General features: G+C 37.7%; 1 protein-coding gene across 9 annotated transcripts in view; it reads left to right on the top strand.

Annotated features, from left to right (window-relative positions):
• The window catches only part of LOC109047425 (ephrin type-B receptor 3-like), a 48,295-nt gene that overhangs the window by 3,585 nt on the left and 16,884 nt on the right, over positions 1-27,826 (top strand). For all 9 annotated transcript variants that reach the window (XM_042749664.1, XM_042749662.1, XM_042749659.1 and 6 more), the window contains exons 2-3: positions 22,591-22,655; positions 26,730-27,402. In XM_042749664.1, coding sequence (XP_042605598.1) covers positions 22,591-22,655; positions 26,730-27,402 — 738 coding nt within the window. The remainder of the gene's footprint in view (positions 1-22,590; positions 22,656-26,729; positions 27,403-27,826) is intronic.

Raw genomic sequence — 27,826 nt, 5'->3', positions numbered from 1 at the left:
TATCCTAAATAAAAACGTGAATTGTAAAGTTTTGAGTTTGTGTAATATTTATTCACATATTGCATCCAGCACTTGATCTAAAGTATGTCAAATCAAATATATGTGTATAATTTTTTTTAACCGCGCCTATCTACTGTACCCATAAATGTAACCAAATAGTCAAAATTGGAGAGGCCCAAAAAGAAAACCCCATTCTGATTATTGGGTGGGACGTGTTTCTCTGTTTCTGATGGTGGGCCTGCATTTAATGTATGCGCCACAGAACTTGAGTGTGCGGCCTTGTATTAATTCCCTTTGTGTAGTAGATTTAATTGCTTATTCATTTATTTCCATAGATGTTCTATTTATGAAATAAATGTTTTTGTTTTTATATATGAGTCTTGAGCGAGAGCCATGGAAAGGTCATATGTTAAACAGAGAATAGGGTGAACAGATGTCCGCTGGCTTTGTTTCAGACTCTCATAAGGAGCTCAAAGGGGTCTCAGATTCAGGCTTAAAGATGCTATGAAAACCAGGCAGACTCACGAGTGGCTTACTGTGGTGGTCCGCGTAAGCTCGCACCGCTAGCCTATAAACATTAGTGCTGATAACCTTTTGAATGCAGGAATGCTTTGGCTGTAAAATTCAACGGCATTCTGCATGGAACAATAACGTGTGCTGAAGGCCAATATTTAACCAAGTGCTCTGTTAATTGATGAAGAAGTGGACTGGACGCTGACTGGAATGTAGAATTCACTCCTTTTGGAGTGTCCACTCAAAAGGGCCATCCTGGCAGCTGACGCAAAGGCCTTTACAGAAAAATAGGTCTTTGACACTCACGACAGTGAGAGGAGAGAATGTGTCTGGGCCTGAACACTGCCAAAATCCCCCCGGTGCTGTCTGCAGCTACTGAAGCGGAATGAGAGAGAGGAATCAAGAGCAAAAGAGAGGCCGAAAGAAAGAGGGATTGAGAGAAAAAGAGACATCGGGGCTTGGTTTCTGTCTTCGGTTAGTCAGGAGCGAGATGGGAGGCGCTGGCAGGGAATATATCTGCTACCAAAACGCCCATTGAAAAGGGGGGCGGCAGCGCAGAATACCCAAACAAAGTCACATGATGACAGGCGCAATAAATTTTCCTTTCCATCCGAATGGTTTTCCAACTCAGCCACAGGGATTTTTAAAAGTTTTCAAATTTTGGAGTCGGCATTGGTTCAGTGAATTTACAGTCAGAGCCAATTTGATTAGGGAAAAAAAAAAAAAAACCTGCCTGCCGAGAAACTACTTGTTTTTTAATGCTTTTGAAATTTGTCACATCTGTACACCGCCTATGATTGTTATAAGATGTGTTTTATGACACTTGCGGATCGTACCTCTGTAAAATCTAAAACTAGCAGCATTTTGTGGCATGGTGGCAGTGTAAAATAATTTCCTTCAGTTTCAAACCATCAGATAAAAGCAGTTCCATCTTTTTGTATGCGTGTAGTATACAAAGCAGCTAGAAGTAGCACACGATGTGAGCTCTGACCATGTGATCGGACACACACATGTAGTCTGCTATACTACTGAGAAATGACTTACACATTTTTACAAGAATGCCATAGACATTACTCTATTGTGGAGCCGTTCGGCAAGTAGGAGTTTGGAAAAGCTTCCAGACTTTTGTTGCAGTGTGTTTGATCCTTTGCTGGACAATGTTTATGAGCTTTTAACCATTTCAGCCTCATCTGCTTATAAAGCAGAAGAGATCTTTGATAATAATGAAAGAAATGCAGCTTTAAAAACCCCACAAAAAAAAAAAAAAAAAAAAAAAAAGCTTGTATTAAGTGATAGTGGACTGAAACTGTTAAATAAATACTGTGGCAGTTCTAAACCCCAGTTCAGTTGGGGGAATGTGTGATGTTTCGGTAGAAGCCCTGCAGGAAATGGCTAATGCTAACGCTAGGTGCAAATGTCTGCTTTGATTAGCAATACGGGCATGTGCGAACAGCGTTGGGGGGTGTTAGGGCTAATGATGGCTTCTAAACTCCACGCTACCAATCAGCCCAGGCCTCTAGATGGTTAAAACATGCTCCTAATCTCCACATCAAACACAGAGAGCCCCAGGCAGGGGCCCAAAAGCACGCTGGCCCTTTACCCTCTCTGTTAAATCTAGACTCAAATTTGCACTTTTGAGCCATGCTGTTCAATTACACATCTGTGGACTTTCTTAGCCATTCATTTTGGTAATGCGTGTATCTACAGAAATGAGTTCGGACTGGTTTAATTTTTGCATTTGGGAATATTTGAGGAAGAGGAAAAGGCTGGGATCTTTTAGTGCTGTGATTTCTAGATTTCTTTGATTTATTCAAAAAAAAAAACTACAATTGCTATTCTTACTTTAAAAAAAGAGTAAACTTAAATGGTACATTCTTTAAATATTGCAAAAAAAGTTTTCATAATATAAGTTTTATTTTTACAACAATATCTGGTATTAATTACAATGTAATTACACGTTTAAGTACTGAGTAATATTAATTAACTACATGTACTTACTATCTGGTTAGGATAAGGATGAGGTTTTGGTTTAGGTTTATTGTAAATTCTATAGTAAGGAGACAGTAAAATGAAGTGTTACCAACCTTTTTTTTTTTTTTTTTTTTTACTGTAGCATGCTTGTGTGAGCGTAATTTGTTTTACCTGACAACACAAAATGAACTGGTGTTAGACAGGAACTCTTTTAATGCTTACGTGATCTGTCACCTCTCCATTTGGTGTTCGAGGTGAGAGCAACAGCACTTCGACACAGTGCAAATGCAGGTACTTGTGAAAAAGTATGTGTCATAAAAGTCCCTGAAGGCAATTGCAAGTCTGTCTGTTTTAGCTGTACTTTGAGTGTTTTGAAATACAGCTTGCTGGAAGTGGATCAGACGATTCATGTAAATGCAAAGCAAGCGCCACGTATGCATGTGCCACACTTTTATTTGGTGAATTCCTTCAAGGCGCTGATTGCAATCTCACTGTGCAGATAACATTTTTGTTTGAATGCCATGCATGTTTGAGTCATTTATTAGTGACTTTGCTTCTGGAAGTATAAGCATGCATGCTTTTTCCACATCACGTCCAGTTTCAGCAGGGTCACCATCCACATCCAATCAGGGATTCTGAATGAATATTTTGTGACTGATTCATTTATGGCTTGTTGTCAGGCTTGATCGAACACACTTCCTTCTCACTTAGCCTTTCTGGCAACTGCCCTTTCGAAATGTGCCAAGCCTTCTAGAGCCTCTCATTACCAGCTTTTTAAGAGTGACAGGATAGAAGATCCAATGAGTTCGAATATATTATCTGTCCAGTGATCTTCCCGTCAACTTCTTGTATAGCTGGCATAGGCCAGAACTGCCATGGAAAAAGGGCGCTCGTCACGTCTCAAGAGCAACCCTGGAGACGAAATGACATGTTTCTGCAGAGACCTCAGAACTGCCCTTTTCCAGTTGTGTCCCAAGTCTAGAGAACATTAGATGCATTAGATATAAGGCAGGCAGTCGTGCTTCTGGCGATCTACTTTTCAATTGAACCCTTAACTATACACCCAGCACCTGAACTAGATAATCAAAGTTTTGAGTGTTGATAAAAATAACACAGTTGTGTTACAGCACTAAAGGTAGATCTCCAAGAGGAGGACTGAATACCACTTGATATAAGGTATGCTGCGCACCCCCCAAGTCGAATGGTTTATCTGTTATTAAAGTGCCCTCAACCTGAACGGGATAGATGAGGACATAGGCGAACAAAGGGACAGAGAAAGACTGAGAGAATTGTCCGGTATCCAAAAGGCACTTGGAACAGTATTGCTTGAGCAGTTCATCTGAAAAGGTGCTGAGAGGAGAGACAATGGAAATACACTGGAGCTGGTCAGATGGGGTTATAAATGCAGTGGGAATTGAGGCAGAGCTCAGGACAGCGAGAGCAGAGAGTTTTCATCTTCTGTCTTGGACAGCTGCCACGGATCTATCTCTGCATCTTAAATTTGACTTGCTCTGCCTAGCTATGCCTGAGAGGAGATCATTGTTTCTGCCTTTTCTCTCTGTCTGGCTTTCTACCTATTACTCTCTTTTTCTGAGCTAGCCTAAGAAACTCTTGATGGGCAAGGGATATGCAAAGGGTTTTAATGAATCTGAAAAGTCGGCGAGCATCAATCAATGACGGCCTTGAGTCTGCACATGAGAGCAGGTCCACCTGACAGCAGGAAAGTAGAAAAGAAGGTTATAGGCTGCATACAGAATAAAGAAACTCTGGAGCCAGGAAAAAATAGCTTTCCAGTGTAACAGACAGATTTGATCTCTTATATCACAACAGTTGGTGGCTTGAAACTGCCACCCTTTTCATTGGTATACTCATTTGTAACACCATCTAGATGCATGTGGACTGTAAAAGGGATGACAACCTGGTGAAAACCCAGAGGACAAGTGTGGGAAGCTCAGAGGCCTCTCCCCCCAACAGGTGGGCTTTATCCAGACAGAGAAGCTAAAGACAATGCACCTCTTTCTCTACTCTGTTTACTGTTCCCTGTTCCACATCCCTGTCACTTCTTTTCTACACTTTCCCACCATCTTTTTACAGCCCTCCCTCTTCCCTGTTCCCCATGGACACCTTATGTGACCGTTTCTTATCAGGGAGATAATTCTAATTGTTGCATTATTTTCCCTATCTGTTATCTCACCCCTTCAGTGATATCAGAATCCCAGAACAGGTCTAGAAGCTTGGGGACAGGGCCTATTTACCCACCTTTGTTGTATCCAGTCAGTGATAAGATTTGTAACTATGTGTGTGTGTTCTTACAACTCTATCCTGTCACAGTATCCTATGGGAGCTAAGTGGTATGTCTATAAGCAATGTAAGTCAAGCTCTTACGGGATAGATTTGACAAGTTCAGTCTCTTGATACTTTGTTGCCCGTGGCTTTTAAGAAAATCTCAGCGCAGGTTCCCACTCTTGACATCTTATGTGAAATAATGACGATGCGAAAGCCTCAAACCATCGTCATCTCATACACGGCTTGGAGGAGAGTCAAGCAGGGGTCTCTAACTAAGAACAGGAGCAAAATCAGCATGCTGACATGACGCAAACTCTCGTGGGGTGTGAAAGCAAGCATATTGAGGTGAAATGGAGCTGGCACTAGAAACAAATTAAAATATCCCATGGCCAGATGGGGATGGTGAACTGAGGGGCCATATTTGTATCATGGGTGTGAGACGCACCAAAGTGAAACAGCTTCATTGCCACTTTTGCCCCCGTTGTGTCCTCTGGGAAATGACCTAAAAGGATGGTGATGATTAGCGATTCAATTTAGCCAACCGTCGGTCAATATAGCAGGCTGAGAGGAGATGGTTGTTGATACTGCCTTGCCATCAAAATAGGTGGCAATCGAAATATCTAGGGACTAGATTTTCTTTCCTTGGATAATTAAGGAAGCAGTTTGTCACTGTTCTTACTTATTCATAAATCTTTCCATCAATTTAAGACAGCTTGGTCTGAAGGAGCTAAATAAATAGGAAAGCACTTAAGAGTAATCTATAGAGTTCAACACTGGGCACAACTTTGTGCCTGGTTAATTAATCAAGCCACTGCAGTGGTGTCCTAAAACACTAAGACGCTTACATATATCAAGGGAGTAATATCTAGAGATTGTTTCTTTTACCTTAAGCGTTTTTGCCACTTGTATTGATTCAGAACAGGAAATGAGCCATGATTTAATGTGTTGTACAATTTTTGCTAACTGCTATGTCACCGCAGCAACTAGAAACGTCCAATCATCCATCCATTCTCCAAACCTTTTATACAATGTAGGGAGCGGGGATGCTGGGGCCTATCCCAGTGTCTCGGGCCAAAGGCAGGGCACCACCCTGGACAGATGGTCAGTCACAGAGCGAGCAACTTGTTTGTTTAAAAGTTTGAGTGTTCCGGAATGCAGAAATGGTTGGAAAATACATATCCTACCACACTAGGTTTCTGAAAACCAAAACATTTACTGTCAGCACACTACATAGATGTTTATCATTAAAGAATGAGCTATTTGTTTTCTTATCTCTCTGTTCTTTGTGTCATCCTTTTGCATCTTTGTACTCGCCTGTCCTCAGGTTATGAAGTTCAGACTCAGGGAAGCATGTCCATTCATGCACCACTCATAAGTACAGGGTTGTCACCAGTAAATATGGTCAGTCCTCCAGTGATGGAACTCCTGTACATCTGACTTGTTCCTATGAGTAATCTACGCCAAGGTTCAGTACACACCCTGTGGTTCTTTTGATGAGCACTACCATGTCGAACTCATCTTGATCTGAGACCACCAAGAGATGTAACATACCTGAAATGCAGAAGTTCATGTGTAGGTTCCAGGCTGTCAAGGTGTGGTTAGCAGGTCTGTAATTAGAGTTGAGGCCACCGAGTCTTCGTGACGGCATGTCTGTCTTTGTGTGTGTGCTGGATTTAGTGCATCTATCTGTGTGTGTTCAAGTGTGCGAAAGAGATCAACAGCAGAAAATTCCCAAACTTCTCATTATCTCTATACCTGTCAATTGCATCTCTTAGCACCTGTACTTCCTAAATTGAAGGGCGTTCTCACATAAAATTCTGTTTCCCAGACATCGTCTTTGCCTTCTGTGCTTCTCAGGCACTTCACATTACCGCAACAAACCAGTGCTTGTAGATTTATACCACAATACAGAGACTTTATTGGTTCAGTGTAGACACCGTTAAAGCCACCGTGTTTGATTTATCAGTCAATGATTGACTTTAGATTGCTTTAGCCTTCCATGTCACCTGCACTACAAACAGACACCCAGCAGCAGCCCTGCTGGTGCTGTTCTTTCCTGTTTATTCAACTCTCTTATCTCATGTGTCCACTTGCCTTAGTTCTTCCATCAGCGCCACAGTCTTCACTGTGTCATTTTAGTCCGATGGCTCCAGATACACCCACATTTGGACTTTATAGATTTGATTATTCAGATTATGAGTGGGAAGTGTTTTATAACCCAATATGGGACCTAAAAGTGTTTTAGATATTACATAATCTCATATATTGGAATAAAAAATGAGACACATCTTATGTCTAACTCAGACCTCTCTCCATCCTTTTCTCCCTCCCTCAGCCTTCTCACCAGGCCCTCTACTGAGACCCATAAATCAATGTAGCTCAGTAGCCTGTCGGGGGTTTACCGTCTGTGGGGGGTATTGGTGGCCCAGGCTCCCCAGCCGCTGGCTTTAGTTACACATCAATGAAGGGTGAATAATACATTAGTCAGCCCCTGACAGTACAGTTCTAGGCGGGCAGGCAGACGGAGCCTCCCCTGGCCCTTCATCAGCGCATCTGTGCCATAATCAGCCTCTGGAGATATACCTCTTAGCTTTGGCGTACCTCTCTTCCACCTGATTTACTTACTGTGTATGCAAATATTGTGATGTTTAAACACCCGCTCTAGGGGTTAAAGGTACAGTTCTCTCGAAAATAAAAACTCTGTCATCTGTTGTTCACCCTCATGTTCATCCAGTCCAAATAGCTGTTAGGATGAACTATATCCCTACAGAATATGGAATGCAAACGGCAGTGTAGGTAAGGTAATAAATGCAAATAAATTGCACCATTCCTTTCATGAGGCCAGAAGCTGCAAGTGACACCCATAAAGTCTAGGTTAATGATTTGAAGCGGGCAGGAAGTATTGCGCCTGACCCAGGTTGGCCAGCAAAGACTGTGGAGATGGATAGTTGTGGAATAAATGGTCCCAGAACTGTAGCCTACTCAGCACAGTTGCACTGTATACTGATTTATATCCGGAGGTTTTCAAGTGGCCCTTCCTTGCACGCACAATTATAAAAAAACATTCACATGTATCAATGCCTTTATTTAATTGTTGGGAGACATCTAAACCCCTGGCCATATGGGGCACCCTAGAATTGGATGTCAACCGTTCTATCAACCTTCTCCAGCATAATTGCCCAGAAATGAACTTCCATTGCTAATACCTTCTGTCACAATCTGCGAGTCAATTTGCTGTAAGTGAAACACTTAAGTGCATGATTGTGTGATCGCCAATGACCTAGACGCCCATGTGTCCTGATCAGGCAGTTGTTTCTTTTTTAATCAACAGTCTCGGGGGTGGAGTCCAGGAATAAATTACTCCGATGGCCATCTTCCATACACTCCGGCAACCTGTGTCTGTGCGTTAAAGAGCCGAAAACCATTTAGAAAGGTCTAACGAGTCAAGTTATTACTGCAGCCAAGTGTGAGATTAATTAACTGAGCAGCAATTAAGAACATGGCTGAAAAGATCTAATAGATAAGCATGGGGAGAATCGCAACCAACATTTTTATTTTTTGCTTTAGCCAACAGGGAGGGTACAATGAGTAAACAGAAATAACAAGCTATAACCTTCAATAAGAAGGCGCTAAAAGCATGTTCAATTTTTGCTTAAACAGGTGATATCCAGTAAGTGGTGCTAAACATTAATGTTCATTGCATTTTTGGATATATAACGCCTCACCTACGCTAAACTTGACACTAAATCTAACCAAAAGTGTTTGCAAAAGCAAGAGCGCCATTTTTGTTTAGTTCTAAAAGTCTTTGAGCTCTTTTTTCATGACTCTTTTATCACTTCTACTACATCAGAAAAGCCACACACATGGTGTTGGAATAAATATTGTTGGTGTTTTTCAATCATTAGTGTTAATTTCAACTGAAAATTTTTTATAGTTAGAGGCATGTTTTTCCAATGAGCTTATGTTGCCAAATTAGCAAATAATACAATTCTTGGTACATTATTATGATTCACCTAGTTAAGAAGTACCTGGATCAGTCAACTTTACCGATCCCTGAACAAAATTCCCATCAAATGACCAGTTTTCTGGCTTGAGCAATAAAATTTTGACCGAGGAACATGCTTTATGGGGTAACATCACATGTATATTCAGCTGTGGGAGCTTGTGAAATTTGCACATCTCTGCACCCTAGTTTCTTTTATTGACATATTTCTATAGTGCCAGATCTTGGCAGAAATTTCCAGAAAGAGTGTTCTCAAATATAGCATGAATGATAGTGTCCCTTTCACTCAGGACAGTTCCAAACCATGCTTTAGTCATTGAGCGTATTGAGATACTCAGTGTGGGTGTGTGTTTGTTTTTGTGCGACTATTTGTCGGCTCAACAGTCACAAAGGCCCTACCCATCCACAATCTTGTTTCGGTAACTGCCTAACCTTTCTTTGTTGTTGCAGTTCTGACCTGAAACAGATAATAAGTGGGCAGGTAAACATTAACGAGTGGCTCTGGGCTTAATGAGCTAACGTGAGAAGAGCTAGTCGAAAGAAGCCTGCGCTGCCTCAGGCTAATGTGTCATATGTAGCAAGAAATGTTAAAAAAGAAGTCCAAAGAACTTAACATAATAACTCCTATTACGCTGTGGTTTAGTTGGAGCCATTAGACATGTTTTCTTTCTTCTAGCAGGTAAACCACAACATATCCTGATAATTAGCATGCAGCATGACAGCCGAAACTGAGCTACGGATTTGTTCCCATGTCTTCAGCAGTAGCTGCCAATGATAATATGTGACAGCACTGGGAAGTTAGCAAGGTTCTTGTCCTCTCAGCATGGGTTTTCTTCTCAAGAAATGAAAAGGAATCACAACCTCACTGGCTGCCCCAGACGGTATATTTGAAACATTACGAAGCGATCAAAAGCCACTGGAACGCTGGAAATGTGGACCACATCAGTCCAGTAGCTGCTAACAAACAGCTGTCCCGTGATGCAAAACAGAAATCTCATATTTGACAGCCATTAGAGGTTATTTGTATGTTTGCATAGTAAGATGAGACTGTATATTTGGCTGATGACTATATCAGAAGTAATTTTACCCAGACATATATCTTATTACATAATTTGAAGCAGAACCGTAAAAAAATTCTAACCAAAGCCTTTATGTTTATACATACTACATTTTTAGATCCTTCTGAGAGACTGCAAGGATGAACCCAATAATTTTAAGGTTAACTCAACTATGGGCATGTTAGATTTTTTATCTATTGTATGGTTTAATAATAATAATAATAATAATAATAATAATAATAATAATAAACTTTTTTGCTAGATTGTAACAATTTATTTTTGCTACATTTTTAATGTTTCAGATGCCTTTTATGAAGGCTAATTCTGTATATTTGATAGTTTTACACTTGTCACACACCTAGACTTCCAATCTTAAAATATGGAAATCTTTATTACATCTTAAAAAAAAAAAAAAAAAAAAAAAAAAAACTAGTTTAAGAAATAATTGTATATATGTGTGATTTTGCGATACCTGTTCACAGAATTCATCTTTTGCTAGGCTGTCACTATTTTTGCAACATTTTAATGTTTATTTATTTTTTTATTTTTATTATGGGTCGACCGATTATTGGCCTGGCTGATTATCGGCACTGATATTAAACATTTTTATGGTTAATTTCATTTTCAAAACCAATTTGCTGTCAGTGCCAAATTTTTAATTTTCATTTTTACACCAGACATATATATTGGTTCAAAATATCGGTCTATTGATCTATAGTAACCAGTATCGGCCCCCGAAAAACACATATTGGTCATCCCCTATTTCAAATGTCTTTTATGTAGGCTATATTAGTATGTTTTATAGCTTTACACCTGCCACACACCTAGACTTACAATCTTCAAGTATAGAAAATTATTACTTCCACCATTTTGTATCTTGAAAAAAAAAAATAGTCATAGGTAAAGAAACACTGTGATTTTGTGATTCCCATTCACGCTTTCGCATTGTGTGCATGCCATTATTGATCAGAAACCGAGATGTCAGCTTTGACGTCATCCACAGCGTCCTTTCACAAGCATCTTATCTCAAGCATCTTATCTCAAGGTAAAAGTGGCTGGAGAAAATGAGGGTTTGGGGGCATTTCAACATCGGCCACACTCTGAAGTACCTGCTTAGTGTTATAGCATGGCAAATGCCTTCCGGTGGTCCTGAGGGATCGTGCTATTACCATATATTTAGCCTAGATGTCTGTTGGCTGCCTCTGCAGTGGCATAATGAACGTGTCAAAGGGAGGCGAGTATGGCAAACGGGCTGTTGGAGGATGGAGATGAGTCCCTGGACAGCAGCTACAACAGACAGCTCCTCTCTGCGGCTGACAGGCAAGGCCAGTGGGCAGCACAATGCCAAAATACCTCCATAATGAACCTGGAATGGAGGTATGGGGAAGTCAGACATGCCTCCTGCCTTGTTCTATGGCTTGGATTACAAAACACAGTAGGGGAATACAAAGATATCTCCAAAACCAACATATTCAGGATTTTGAAGAAGGGAGCAAGGCTCTCTGGAGACCGGGGCAAGTTGTCACACTCGTTTCTCCAGTGAAAATTTCTCAGGGTTGGTTTCTTTTCCAATTTCTGGTTGGGCATTTCTGTCTTTTCTACTGTTATTGCCCAGTTAACAAAGATGTGTTGACTTTTCATGGCAACATGCCTCAATAGCACTGTATGAATAATGCCAGTGCACTCAGGTTGTTTTTGATTTATGTAAAAACATCTCCATCAGTACTGTCTGCCAGATTTTGGGACATAGCTTGACTGATAATATGAGTTGTGGGTAATGATGCATTGAGCTCTCTATTGAGCGTGGAGGCATATTTTAGAGTTTCAAAACGTTTTTTTATTTTTTTGCAGTATTGGCAGACTTGCATTTCTGGCAGTTTATTACAGCTAGAGTTGAATTTCAACTAGAACGAGAAAATCAATCAAAACATAGTTATCATGATTATAGTCCTTTTATACTTTTCGCTTGAGGAGAGGGAGAGGTGTTTGACTGTTGGTTAAAATGTGCTTACGCTAGTCTCAGCCAATGGCAGGATTCATCATGCTCGACGAATTGCAATTTTCTCCACTCATTTTGAAAATACGTTTTTACACATCTTGGAGGCTTTAGGTTTGTTTTTCATGATGAGCTAAAGCTACATTAGTGTTTAAACTATTTCCAACTTTTCCGGTTCTGATGAGCAGTGTTCAGTGGCACTGTAATAGTTTAATCTTTTGTATTTATTTATTTACAAATATTTAATTTAATTATTTATTGAACATGAGTGTCTTTTTAGAAAGCTCTATTTTATGTTTAAACGGAACGTCTAAATGCAGTGTTATTAAATGCAAAGGTTCCTAAAAGTTACTTGGTTTTTTATATTTCTGAATCAGAGTGTAATTTTTATTTATTTTAAATAATAGAAAGATGACACCATGGTGACACCAAAAACATAAAAGCATATTCAGACCAAGTTTTTATGTTGATCCGAAGGTGTTTTTGGACTGAATAGAAAGTATTTCAGTGTGTGGCGCACAATGAAGCAAATTGACACTTCTGCTGAACCCTTTGCTTGGGTCGCACCACTGTGACCTTTTGTGACCTAAACATATGTTTTATTATTTTCTCAGTGCCATTTACGAAATGCTTTAGGAGTCAAAGTGTGCCTCCGCTTCTTCCAAACCTTCTGTAAACCTGTTTACTCTCACCGGCATGCATTTTTCAACTGGCTAGTTGAGTCATCTATATTTATTCCAGCTGGCCTTGCTCCCCACTGACAGTAATGGAGACCTAGAGAGCATGATGGACAGGGAGAAAAGAGAGAAGGGGTTTCAGAGATATGGGGGGGATGAGAGAGAATGAAGTGGATGGAAAGGATGGCTGTGATCAGCGTCGGCCTGTCAAAACACTTCCTGTTGACTGATACACCCTCAGACGCTTGGGAAAAGAAGACAGAGATAGAAAAGGTGTGAATGAAACATTAAAAAGGCAGAAAGAAAGAGCAGTTGAGACCCCAGCAAAGAATGGTTACTTTGAAGAACCTAAAAATGTAAGACATTTTAAAATTTTTATGGTTGCTATATCATTCCATCATCACATTTCCATTTGTTTTTAAAGTTCTTGCTGACGTTTTATACAATTTTAACATTAAAGAATGATTCAAATATAGGGAATTAAATATCTGTAAATCCGAGGAAAAACATATTTCAGTGTTTTTGTTAGTGCTGTCAAACGATTAATTGCGATTAATCGCCTCCAAAATAAAAGTTTTTGTTTCCATAATATATATATGTGTGTGTTCTGTGTATATTTATATTAATCCCGATTGATCGTTTGACAGCACTATTTTTTTACACACTCACAAAAGTTTAAAATATTAATGAAATATGTATGCGATTAATCCCGATTGATCGTTTGACAGCACTATTTTTTTGTGTTGTCACAAAAGTTTGCATTTCCCAGAGAAAGTTTGCATTTGTGCGCATTTGTGTTTGCGAAATGTTTGCCTAGTCGCAAAAGTCACAAAACATGTGCATTCAATGAAGAAACTTCACGTTCCCCTGAGAAACTCGCAAAACGTGACAATTAAGTTTATAGGGTAAACGCATTACATTTGAGACATAATACAAAAACATTGCAATATTAATTCTCCCATCATTTTATATTTTTGTTCCATCACCACATCCCTTATGTGTATAAATTTCATTCTAGAGTTTTTCTTTATAATTATGTACAAAACCCCAAACAGAACTCGTACTTAGATGTCATAAACATGTGACCATTAATACGATACCGAAACATGACTGTGGGGAGAATCACATGCTCTGACGCATAAATTACGCTATGCTAGTGCTTCAGATGAGGAATCCACATTAAAAACACATCATACATCATAAAAGTACAGCTGTTGTTCTCTCTGATCAGCAAACACTATCATTACAGTTGTGAAACGATGCCTGAAGAGTCAGCGGCAGCAAAGACATCATACTGTAACATTTTTAAGGAAGAACTGGAGAACCAGAAAGTACACAAGCTTCTGAATGAAACCCTTGGTGGATATTGATTAGTGGAGAACACATTTGAGTCATTACTAACCAAAAACACCAAACTAAAATTATAAACACAGATGAGGCCTACACATTCTTGTTTGCCTTGTGGCCATACAATAACTTGCCTCTACAAGACGAAACATGAGTGCATTAATTGGTTGTACTTCTACAGCAATGTGAGTCTAACAGACGTCTCCCATTTAGTGTGAAATCTGTAATCGGATCAGCGTTCGGTATCGGAATACGCCAGCGTGTTAGCTTAAGTGCTCATTAATAGCTGATCGTGCTTTATCTCCATCTCAACGCATCTTGTGTCCTATCTAGCCACAACAGAGTAACTGATGTGCAGTATCGTAAATCTTTCACTAAGTGCTTTAGGGGACACGTGCCGAATCCATGGCGATTGACCACAATGGGCATAGGTGGTCAGGGCAAAATAGTTTGAGTCATTTTATACCATGGCTTACGGTGTATATTCATTTTAAGAAAGGCTGTAGCATTTCAAAAGGTACTAATATGTACTTTTTAGTTATTAATATATACCTTCAAGGTACTAATATGCATCTTTAGGGGTTAAAAATTACAAAAGTTACCTTTTGACAGCATTTGTGTATAGGGTATAGAGATTTTCGCTAGGAATTTGTAGGCCAAATGTTTTCTATATAGTATAACCATGTAATAATGTCTTTATTACAATATTATAATACTGTAATACAAATAGTCGAAGAAGAAAAATGCAAACATTGTACCCTTTGAAGCAGAACGGTTTATTTATTAATTTATTTTATCGTATCTACCAATAAAGGTTCACAGTAGTACCTTTTTAAGGTACTAATATGCATCTTCCAGGTGTAAATAAGGTCCAAAAATATATATTTTGAAAAATTTCCACCCCTTGACAGCTTTTGTACCTTTTTGTATATTGTGTATATTGATTTTCCACTAGACATTTAAAAGCCAAACATTTTCTATATTGAATAACAGTGTAGTAATATCTTTATTACAATAGTATAATGCTGTAATACATACATATACATACATTGTATTACAATATTATAATATTATTATATCTCAGGAAAAAATATACATTTTGGAATACAACAGCATTTCGCTTGTCGTAATATCCTTAAAGGGACATTTTATACCATATCTACCTCTAAAATGTTAATAGTAGCACCTTAAAGGTACTTAATACTACTCTTACTGTATGTATTAATATGAATAAATGTCAGTCCTATATGAAAATGCATTACAACTCTCAAGTTATTCACAGGGAGAAGGTGACACTGGGAAGGTCTCACTGGGTTTAACAGACGACATGATCACCCTACTTCTTTAGGAGCTCTGGACATGCTAGTAATAAGGACATGCATTTAGACACTGGGAACACATAGTTGTGAGCACACCTGGTTAGCAGACAGTCGCCCCAGGGGCTGCCTGTTCATCAGATTGACTGCCCTCTGTAATTAAAGGCCTTGGAAAAGGGAAGAAACGAGAATGAATGTGCGTAAGGAGGGGTGCAATGCCCATTTCTAGAGCTGAAGCTGGAACTGGAACGCACTACGGGGTTCATGCAAACACGAACAGGGCTTGAATATTCATCTCGGTCGTGGCTCGTCTTTTGCTCTCCATATGAACCCGGCATGCTCGTCTTTGTGCTGTCTGTGAGCGCGAACGACATGTCTGACTCCGTTTGATCAAAGCAAACGGGCTCATTTTCAACAACCCCATTCCCTTGATGATGTCAACTTCAAAATCAGACCCCCTAAGACCTCGCGCCAATCCCGACGTCTTCTAATGTCAGCTGAAGAACTAATTAACACAACAAACAAAAATGGAGCAGGCGCACTTATGCTCTTTGTCACCTTCCTGTCAAATGTTGTCATCGTAACCGGTGTCGAGACGGTTGACAGAGTCTTTGAGATTTCCGTGACGACCACATGCAATGCCAAAAAACAATAAAAAAAAAAAAAAAAAAAATTGAAATCAGTCAGATTAGTCCTCTGTGAAAAAGTACACATTAGCATATTTTTAAAAATAGTACTTATTATGGGAAATAATATGCTTTAAAAGAATACACTTAAGTGCAAATGGAATGGAATTTTTGGGACATTTAATTGCATGTTTATTGCAAAATTATTATAGTGTAAATTTATTTAAAATGCAATTAGATGAATTTTTGAGTGTTTTTTCTGACCCACTTAAGTAGGACTTTAAATGTACTTCTATTGTCTTTACAATGTGTTTTTATTATTATTATTATTATTATTATTATTATTATTATTATTATTTATTGTATTTTTTTTACTATTGGATATACAAGCATTTTTGGTAAACTTTTTTTTTTTTTTGAACAGTTAATTGCATGTTTATTTTAAATGCAATTAGCTGAATTTTAGAGTGTTTTCTGACCCACTTAAGAAGGACTTTTAATGTACTTCTATTGGTTTAAATTTACTATTGAATGTACTGGTAAGAATTTTTGGTAAACTTAAATATACTTTAATGTAATTCCTATTGGAACTAATATTTGAGTTTTCCGACCCACTTAAGTAGAACTTCAAATGTATTTCTATTGTCTTTGAAAAATGGTTAGACATTACTATTTAAAATACTGGCAAGCAATTTTAGTAAACTTAAATATACTTTAATGTAATTCCTATTGGATCTAGTATTTGTTATGTATTTAAATATATTTGTAATTACACATTTATAATCATGTAGTGCATTTAAATTAAGTACATTACAACTATTTTAACTTTAAATGTAATATCAAATAACACAAACTTAAAATATTATGCTATTCAACATCAAAATAAGTGTACTTCTTTAAAGCAATGCAAAATATTATTAAAACAATGATATAAAATGTACTTCTAAGTGTACTCTTAAGTATTCTCTTTAAGTACACGTAATTAACCTTTTATATAATTAATATTTGTTATCTACAAGTGTACAATAAAAATTTACTTTTAAGAACTGAAGTACACTACAAGTGCGCTTTCAATACAATTAAGCACACTTTTTTACAAGTAAATTATCTCGAATCTTTTAATAAATTGCAAAGCAAAGTGTTTTTAGGCAATTTTCTTAGTTAAATATGAAGGTAAATCTATCATGAAATGAACACTACATCTGCAGCATTGACAGTCCGCCTTGTTAGTACGTAAATGGCTGAGAGAGTGACAAGCATTGTGCTGTGACTGACGGCAAGTGGACGGATGGGGTTGAGGAGGCTCCTTTCATGGGTTTCCCATGGAGGATTCATGGTGTTGGAGATCCAGCCACCTACATCAAGAAGCGTCGACCAATTAGAGGTTGCACGCCAGCTCACCAAAAGCAGCCTTCTCCTCTAATCACCGCACTCCAGCGTGGCACAAAAGCCCGGGCCGCTCACCACATTTCAATTTAAATGGGACCCCCCCTTTCCCCCTCCATCCTCTTTCAACGACTTTCCCCCTCTCTCCCATACTCTCTCCCCCACTTGCTGCTGCTTCACCTAACCCCCGAAGAGCTAATAAAAGCAGCAACAAAAGCACACACAAAGCAATCAGTCTAATAGCTTTAATAAGTTTAATGCAGTGTTGTCCCCACTCTGTTGACACATCTCAGTGTTGGGTGGCAAAACAGAGCTCAAGTGTTTGGAGACAGAGAGTGACATTCTTTTTTTGGTCGCTGGGCCTGCCGTTCGGTACGATTTCACAACGGCACAGCGGGAGACAAAACTGGCAAACCTTTAGACGCAAGATGGAATGCACAGATCTGAGAATCCCAGAGAGTTCATTAATTATTCCTGAAAATTAATGAGAATATGTTTATACACATGGGAATGCAATGAATACATTATTTGTTATATATATATATATATATATATATATATGTGTGTGTGTGTGTGTGTGTGTGTGTGTGTATTAGAGCTGTATTAGTACGATAAATCGCGATTAATCACATACAAAATAAAAGGTTTTGTTTACATAATAAATATAAACAGTATACAAAAATACAAACACATGCATGCATATATTTAAGAAAAATATGTTGTGTTTATATATTAAATATATTTATATGTAATATAAAATATAAGGATATAAATATATAAATGTATATGCATATAAATATTTCCCAAATATATGCTGTATGTGAGTGTATGCATGTATACATAATAAATATACACAGTACACACACATATATTATGTAAAGAATATATGCATGTGATTAATCGCGATTAATCGTTTGACAGCACTACACACACACACACACACACACACATATATATATAATTACATTTTAATGAATTCTATTTTATTTTAAACTGTCACATTATTTTTAGTAGTGTTTCAGTATATATATATATATATATATATATATTTGAAATGTTTTTTACTTTCTATGTGTCCTATACCTCGACAAGCTTATCACAAAAACATTGGCTCAACCAAACCAAATAGCATGATTTTGGGGGCGGGGCTTTTTGTTCGACTGACCAATGGGGCAGAGGAGAAAACCGGTTTAACAACATTTTTTTTTATTGTTATATTTGTAGCTCCATTTGGTGATGGTAATGGTGCAGAAAGTACACACTTGGCCTTTAATTTTCATGAAATGCAAAATGATATGCAAATTCAGTTCTTTTTAGCCCTCAATGCACTCTCCTGGTCCAGTTTTACTTACTTTCCAAATCTTCTAACCTCCAAACGACATGAAAAAAAATATGAGCGAGTAAAGCTGAAAGCAGAAATCCTTTAGTAATCTCTCACCTGTCTGCCCACACGCCACTGACTCAGTCTCTAAATCCAGCGAACATTCTTTGTATCAGTAGAGCTGGTTTTGTTCACATACCCCTCTTCAAAACCATTGCTTACTGGAACAAAGAAATATTTTAAGGCGCTCGTAAATCTGCAGAATGTGTGTGAGTGTGTGTTGATTCAAGTGTTTCTCTGTCTTCCTCTGTTATTAGCACTGCTCTGTCATTAGAGGATTAGAATGGAAGAGCTGACCTTTCTTGCATCAATATACGTGTGTGTGTTAACATGCAACTCTGAGAATGAGAATATGCCTTCGAATGTGTGCAAGTCATGCAACATGTACGTTTAGTGTTTAAACCAAAAACACTGACTTATCATTTTATAATTTACACAGATTTCCATATTTACTTCTAAACATCCGGCTACACATTCATGTTCTCTCAGTGAGTGTGTTTTGACATGTGCTTTAGTAAGTTTTATATTTAAATGTTTACAATTCTAAGTTATTAATAGGATTTCATAAAGGCTCAAAAACAATTTTAAATGAACTAAATAATATAGTATCATAGTTTTTTTTTTTTTTTTTTTTGTAGATTAGCCTATATATTGCAGTGTAGTTTATATCTTCTTACTTTAGTGTTTGGACCAATAACAATGAGTTATAATGTTCACATGTTTTGATATGGCTGTAGTTACGTCAAATATTTATATTTCCTGCCATTTCTGAGACTGAGAGTGTTCATAACCTTATTCATAAGCCATTAAAATATTTGTATTTATGTTATAATATTTGAAAAAAAAAATACTGAAATAAAAATGACTGAATATAACTAAAAAAAGAGCTAAAAATAATAAAAACTATATGCACATACATATTTAGAACTATAATAAATATATGTGTGTGTATATTTTTATAGTAAAAAACAAAAAACAAAAGAACGATTTAATTATTATTATTTGTATTTTTTTATGACCGTTAAGTCAACATGAGGCGGGTAAGTAAACCTGCGTTTCATTTTGCCGCAGTTCATTTATATGTCGGGCCTGTTCTCTCAAGTTTCATAAATGTTCTGCCTCACTGACTAAAGTTTATGGCCTGTGCTTTATGTCATTGAGTTTATAGACTAAAGTTTGCCCAACCTTCACACTGAAACATTCAGGTTTTGCAAGGGCGAGTTTTTGTCTCCGCACTCGTCAGTCAGGTTTGCCGTCCTGCCAGAAAGGCCCATATTCTTAGCTTTTTCCTCAGAACTGAGAGAAACAGGAAATAAACTGTCGTCTCCCACCCGGCCAAACAAAACTTTCCCTGTGTGGAGCCATTTTAACAGTAGCGAGGCGTAATGGAGGCTCGGCGCCGCTGCTGGAGTGTGAATGAATCGTCGTATTGAGGGCATGGCCTCTCGCCCCCCTGACTGCGGCGGGATGGGGTGCGTTCGCTCTCTCATTGAGCCGGGACTTGCCTCCTCATTTAAACGCACGCTCGGCTGACACAACGCTCGGCTTTGCTGTTTTTCAGCACAGCTTACAAAATGCAAACAAAACAGAAGCTCGCTCCCGAACGTTCACGGCTTGCTTGCACTACACTGCTTTTCTCTGGGTTTGTCTTGCGTTTTATTTGCGCTAGCTTTTTCTCATCTGGCAGCTGACTTGTGGGTTTCTTTTAAAAGGGTTTGAATATCGGCGGACCTGTCAGTCAGTGACACAATATGACGCTCAGGACGCACCGCATGACATCCTGACAGGAAATCAATGGCCGGTTCTGTCTGAAGTATAAACAGCTGCCTCAGACTTATCATACAAACACCTACATGTTAGAAACTTCTCAACTTCAGCTTGATATTTCCTGTGGTGGGCATATTTTTTTCTTTTTTTCCCCGTGGGGCATCACACAAGTACACAAAGATGAGTAGAGAAGATAAAAATGTAGACTTGGTATTAATATCTGTCTTTAGTGATATGATCTCAGTCAAAGTGCTGTGTGTGATTTTGATTGACAGGTGAGTAGGCGGTCCTTCGCTCTCTTCTGGGAAGCATCAGGATGCATTGGCAATGTGCTAATAATGTAAATTAATCTGCGCAATTAATCAAATCAAAATCGCGATATTTTGTGGTCGCAACGATGGCAGTTTAATTTTAGGGTTAATTTTATTTTCCTGCTGAAATGAAAGCTTGATGGTTTAATGTTTGAAAATCAGACAGCCATATGTATTCATTTTGTAATTTTACAGTTGTTTTATTGTTCTTTTTTTAAATGCTATTTTTTATTTTTTATAAAAGTAATATATGTTTATTTTTTATAGCAACAGTCATAATTATAATGAAAATAATGGGCATTATTATAATAATTATTATTATTATTATTATTGAGTCATGATTATTTATTTTATAATTGGAAAAAAAATTCTGAAGTACACATTTTACATTTTACAGTAAATTAAATTTATTTTAGATTATATTTAAACAAACAAACAAATATATAAATGAATAAACAAACAAATAAATAAATAAATTAATTAATTAATTAATGATTGTGCAGGGTTAATATAGTTAACTAAAACTAAAATTAAAATAAATCACAAAACAACAACAACAACTTTTTGTTAAGTGAAATAAATGTCTATGGAAATAAAATAAGAAAACTGTTATTTTATTTCTTTATTTTCTTAATTATTTTATTTCAGATCTAGTTTCTGAGGCAGCATTTCTCATTTTTATTTAATTAACTAAAACTGAAATAAACATTTATTAAAAACAATATATACATATTTAAAAACAACAACAACAACAAAAACCTAATAAAAATGGCAAAGACTCACAATAAAATTACTAAAACTTTAATGAAAATTACCCCGAAAAAAAAAAAAAAAAAAACAAAACAAACATCCTAAATATTAACAAAAACTATAATAGTATCTCAATCACTCTTAAATAACAATGACGTGCAGATACTATTTACAAGCAAGCCATTCATAGATTGATTTCATAAACATAATGAAATATCAAAATAAGTCATTATTATTATTATTATTATTATTATTATTATTATTATTATTATTAAACCTAGAGCAAACCTAGAGCTGTTTGGAGGTATAAAATAAAATAAAATAAAATAAAATAAAAAACACATAATTCTACATGTGGTCACAACCATTTCAACTTTTTGCACCCTAAAAAAAACCAAATACAACATTTAACATAACACTCACCACAGAACTTTATATTTATATATATTTATTTTCAATGCACCAATTCATCTAATTCAGTAAACACAGTCTCAACGTTCAATCGTAACTGCAGCGATGTATAAACAGCTGAAGCAGGTGGCGGAAGGTAAAATGGTTGACTCAATATGTTGGTAGTCTAGGCTGAGTGAGTGTGCTTTCATTATAATAAAAACAGAGAGCTGCACATATGGCTGGTGGGATAAAAACAGAAAAAAACAGACAGGCAGAGCATATTGGGTAGTGAGGAAATTGTGAAGATCTTCCTTTTGTGAGTTTTATGGTGCTATTCAAGAACTCCTTTGCTCTGTTATATATCCTCTTGAGTTTTACAGCTGCTAGCTTAAGGGTGCGAGTGTGTGTACGTGTGGGAAGGGGAGCGGGTTGTCTTTCAAAAACACTTAGCTTTTCTTTCCCACCCAGCAAATACACGGCTAATTAAATCTAATTAGAGGAGGGCTGTCATAAATCTTTGACAATGCCTTCTGGATCACCCACAAAGCTGTTTCGCCATTCTGCCGTCTTTTCACTGTTGATTAGCATGATAGCGTTTCTCCGTTCCTGCACCCGTGAATTTACCGCTATGCATTAATACCTATTAACAAAATGGACGGTGACAATTATGTGTCGCTTTTCTCGTCCTGCACAGTGTGAAATCACTTCCTCCCAAGGTTTTCCATTTAATTCTCTTATTTTTTGTTGCCTGTTGTTTAGGCTAATCTTGTACCTCAAACTGAGTGGATCTTTATTTTTTTGTTTTGCAGAAACACTGATGGATACCAAATGGGCCACCACTGAACTCGCGTGGACCTCACATCCTGAAACTGGGGTGAGTTATTACTTTTGTGTGTTTGACTATGGTTAACCTGAGCCCATTATGCTTATATAATACGCTGCTTCGGTCAAAATAAAGTATACAGGGGTGAATCTACAAAAATTCTCTCCAGGTCACATTTGACCTCAACATAAAAAAACAGTATTTTATTATTTTATTACATTTATTCTGGAATTTTGTTTTATTTTATTTTATTTATTTTTTTTAGTTTAGTTTAGTTTAGTTTATTTTTGCCTTTTTTTGACTATTTTATTTTGGTTTCTTTGTTCCCACTTTCTGTTTTGATTTGTTGTTTTGTTTTATTTTGAACTTATTTTGTTTCATCATTTTGTTTTGTTTTTCCTTTTTGTTGTTGTTGCAACATTTAGTTCTGTTTTCACTATTTTGTTTCATAATTTTTTTCTCTTTTTGTTTTGCTTAATTTAGTTTTTACTTTATTTTACTATTTATCCCCTTTAGTTTTACAGCTGCTATATATATATATATATATATATATATATATATATATATATATATATATATGTGTGTGTGTGTGTGTGTGTGTGTGTGTGTGTGTGTGTTTGTGTGTGTAAAGCTTTATTTTGTTTCGTAATTTCTTCCATTTTTGTTGTGGGCATTTTCCCATTATTTCCATGTCAAATAACCACATTTCCTCCAATATTTTCAATACCATGATAATAATAATAAAAAATACAAAAATAAATAAATAAATAAATATCTTTATATTACAGTAGTGATTACAGTAGAGACACTTACAAATTGGCTTAATTGTCATTAAAAATCATTCAAAAATTACAAACTTATAAAATAGGCCTCATTTTCTTTAAGACAAATTTTTATTTCTTATTCTTTCCATTGAAATATTTCATTTGAGGGTTAAAATTACTTGCACATGTTCATGACCGGTTTCGTGCAATTTTCTCATAAATGTCATAGTTACCGAACCTTTAAATCAAGAGGTATTATGAGAGGTCCAGTTACAGTCTTGTTCAAATATAGTGTGTTAAACACAGGAAGCTCTAAGTTTCATCAGATAAAGGCAATGCCCAGATCAGATTTCACCCTAGCCGTGTTACATTCATTCTCCAAAAGTGAAATCTGTGCCCACAAGCTTTTGGCAGACACAGCAAAAGTATCCTTTGCTCAGTATATCTTTCACAATACCCAGACACTGCTGCCTTTTCTTACTTCTTTTGTTTGGATTTGTCTAATTCTTTGGGTCCTCTCTTCCTTATATCCTGTTCTTCAGGGTCCTGCATGTGTCCACTGCCCCCTTCTTGCCCCCAGCCAAACCATCTCAGCTGTTGCAGTCACCCCTCCCCAAAACCTTTACTTCCGAGTAACTTAGCACCAATGCACCGAGGCACAAGAGCAACCCCAAAGACACAAATCAACTGGCATTTCACCTTCCCCATCCATATATTATTCTTGTAAATATCCCTCCCGTCCCCATTAATGCACTAAAACTCACAGCACAATGGGCCCAAGAACAACCCCTTTACACCCCAACAGATGCTGCTTTTCAGAACATACATTGCCCAATACTTCCCCTTCTGCTCTCTGTCATGCACGCAGCTATACATTTCACGCACACCAGCCCACTGTATTTTAGGACAGACAGGGGAAATGTGGCAGCACTCTCCTTGCCTTAAATTTCCCAGTGTTCTGGCCACTTTTTATTTCAATCCTCCTTCTGGAGCGAATCCCACAACAAATGTTATTTCAGACTAAAACTAAAATGAAAATACTATATATTTTGTTTCACTGCATAAAAGTTCAGCATATTTTCCCTCAAAATTTTCATTTTTGTAATGCATTCAGACATTTTACTTTCTCATTAAAGTCTAATGACTAAAAAACTATGTATTTTAGTTTTTGTTTAAATCTGCAAAATAAATAAATAAATAAAGGCTATACACAAAAAGCTAGCATGATTGATAAACTCTGCTGAATTTGAATCATATTTATTTAATCATTTATTTATAGCAGTTATGAGAATTCGGGTGAGGTGGGGGAGAGTGTTGCCTGCTTGTCATAATTAATTGTCTAAAAATATTTTTTAGCAAAATATAATTTCTTATTTATGTTGAGGTGAAATGTAATTTTGACAGTTTTTTTTTCAGCCACTGGCTTAATTGGCACCCTCCATATCTCTCTTTCCTACGGCACACTCGTTTTTTAATTTTGTGTGACACTAAGTTCAATGGTATGTCGCACCCAGAAAACTGAAATGGGAACTGCGCCCAGATAATAAAAACAGGGGCAAAAAGTTGGAATAAATCCCAGACTTGACACAGCAGATCTGTTTCTCTTTTCATTTAATCTGCCACACACACAAAAAAAAACTCTATTAGTCATTAGTCTGACACCTGTAACCCGAGAAATAAACACAGATAAATACAGACTGTAACACCATTAAGGAAAAATAAATATAATGACCTGCTGTTGCTTAAACCTGACCTGCTAATTCTTCCAAGATAAACAAACCAAGTAAAAAATAACTGTAATGCACTTATATATTTATAAACAAATCACATCATTCCACAGCAGCATCTGCATCTAAAATAAATTCATTAATCCCCCCGCCCCCCGAATGTGCATAACTTTTCACATTGAATCTGAAGTGTGTACTTTCTCATATAAACGTTTAATATGCAGAAATAGCTTAAAGCCCTTCATAGGCTTATTTCCCTAAAAACTGAGTTGAAAAGAAATTGATTGGGTGTCTTGCTTATGTTTGTTGCCCCACTATCCCTAAAGGAGTGCGATGTGTGGGCCACTTCCTCGTTCCCATCTTCACTCTCTCTAAATGCCCATTTACACCTCATTCTTTCTCCTGTCACATTGACCTGATGCTTATTATTGATCTCAGCACCCTTGGCTCAGAAAGGCGGTGATAAAGCAGAGACTTCTGGAAGCCCTGTCTGCCTCGGGTCCCCGGAGCCCATAGGGATGAATGGCCTGTCCGCACAACATCCATATCTCTGTGTTAATTAAAGACTTCACCTCTACACAAACACTACGCTCTCAAAAAAATCTCTCAATGCCATGCTAGTTTTCTTTTTTCCTTTTTGGCTACAGCTCATTCCCTCGTTTAGGATCGCTTTTTCTTGAACTTGCTGTAATCAAAAGAAGTGGGACCGTTTCCCAAGGTTGAGCGTGAATCTAATTGTTCCTTTACTGAAATGAATATGAATCATTCCTTGTTGATATAGTATGCTGTTTGTTTAAACAAGCCGAGGTTGATGTAAAAACCTTCATTAGCTGCCAAGATTGCTAGTAGGCGTTGTTACTCTTTATTTAGTAGTTGCCGTGTCACATGGTTTGACCGCAAATGCAATCAACCTCTCTCACCTGTCTTTTCAAATGATGCGTGCTCTTAATTTTGGTAGATAAGAAGGAAAGTAATTTGGTAGAGCATTGGATGTAGCTTGTTGATCTGCATGAATACAATGTAATCATGGTGGTTTAATTGAAAGGTAATTGATTGTGAAGTGATGCAGAGAGTACTCCACACTTGAGGTATACGGTAAACATCCACTCGTCGGTTTTTTCGATGGAGTTCTGACACTCCACGGTAATTTTGATGAATTTGCCAGGCGGGTTTCCTCACTGAACTGGCGAACGCAGATGAAAGACCAGCGTGCAGCTCCCCACTTAATGACACCACGCACAATGTGTAATTGAAAAGGCACAAACCAAAAAGCATAAAATGTAATTTCCCCTCTCTTTCATCCACCCCATTCACTCTTTTCTCGGCTTGCTCCCTCCGTTATATTGTTTCTTAGCTCCGGTGTGTGGGGCTGGAGCTGAGATGGAGCAATTTATTGCCTGCCGTACCTCTGTAGCGTAACACCTCAGAGTTCTAAAGCCCTGGATAACATCAAAATGAGAATGGTTTCATTTGTAATACTGACAATAAAGCGTATTGTACCGTACTTTAGATAAAGCATTTGTTATTGCTATTGTTCCGTGGGAGAATCCTCCAATGCAGTATATATAAAGTGCTAGCTCATTCTGAAGGTGAACTTGTGTGACTTAGTGTTTCTATTTTCCCTTTTTTCTCAGTGGGAGGAAGTTAGCGGTTACGACGATGCCATGAACCCTATCCGAACGTACCAAGTGTGCAATGTTCGCGAGCTGAACCAGAACAACTGGCTTCGCAGCGACTTCATCCCTCGAAAGGACGTTCTCCGTGTTTATGTGGAGATGAAGTTCACCGTACGAGATTGCAACAGTATTCCCAACATTCCAGGATCATGTAAAGAGACCTTCAATCTATTCTACTATGAGTCCGACTCGGATTCCGCCACTGCCACCAGTCCCTTTTGGATGGAGAACCCTTATGTTAAGGTGGACACCATTGCTCCGGACGAGAGCTTCTCTATGTTGGAGTCTGGCCGGGTCAACACCAAGATTCGCAGCTTTGGTCCACTTTCTAAGGCTGGCTTCTATCTGGCTTTCCAGGATCTGGGTGCCTGCATGTCTTTAATCTCCGTCCGAGTTTTCTACAAGAAGTGTTCCACGACCATTGCCTATTTTGCAGTCTTCCCAGAGACGGCCACAGGAGCTGAGGCTACGTCACTAGTCATTGCCCCTGGCACTTGTGTGCCAAACGCTCTGGAGGTGTCTGTCCCTCTTAAACTCTACTGCAATGGAGATGGAGAGTGGATGGTTCCTGTAGGTTCCTGCACTTGCATGGCTGGGTTCGAACCTGCAGTTAAGGACACACAGTGTCAAGGTGAGTGCTGATATATGTGTTTTTCTCACTGTGCAATTTGTCTTATCTCTTGGTATCACATTAAGCCAAATAGACAAATCATCCTGTTTTTTTTATTGAGGTGTTTGGCCTAACAGCAAATTTGGTTATTCGACCTCAATTTAAGCAGAGCAAAGCAATGCATAAGTCTGTATGTCTATCAGAGTGGAACATTTTGCTGAGAGAAAGGAGCGGTCTTGATGAAAAACATATCAGGTTCAGGCTGAGGTGAATTAAGCCAGCGTGTAACATAGCCGCGGTGAAAGTGAGCAGAGCAGACAGCGGGAGGTCAAGGGTCAAATGGAGAGCTGGGAGTGAGAGGAGACCGGAATCGATTTGCGGACCAAGGGCAAGGGCTGCAGTGAAACATTAATGAAGAGCACGAGATGGAGAAAGAAAAGTAACC

The sequence above is a fragment of the Cyprinus carpio genome, chromosome B22 (genome assembly GCF_018340385.1).
Source record: "Cyprinus carpio isolate SPL01 chromosome B22, ASM1834038v1, whole genome shotgun sequence".
NCBI classification, from domain to species: Eukaryota; Metazoa; Chordata; class Actinopteri; order Cypriniformes; family Cyprinidae; genus Cyprinus; species Cyprinus carpio.
The sequence above is the reverse complement of the archived record's forward strand: the minus strand, read 5'-3'. Positions and strand labels throughout refer to the sequence as shown.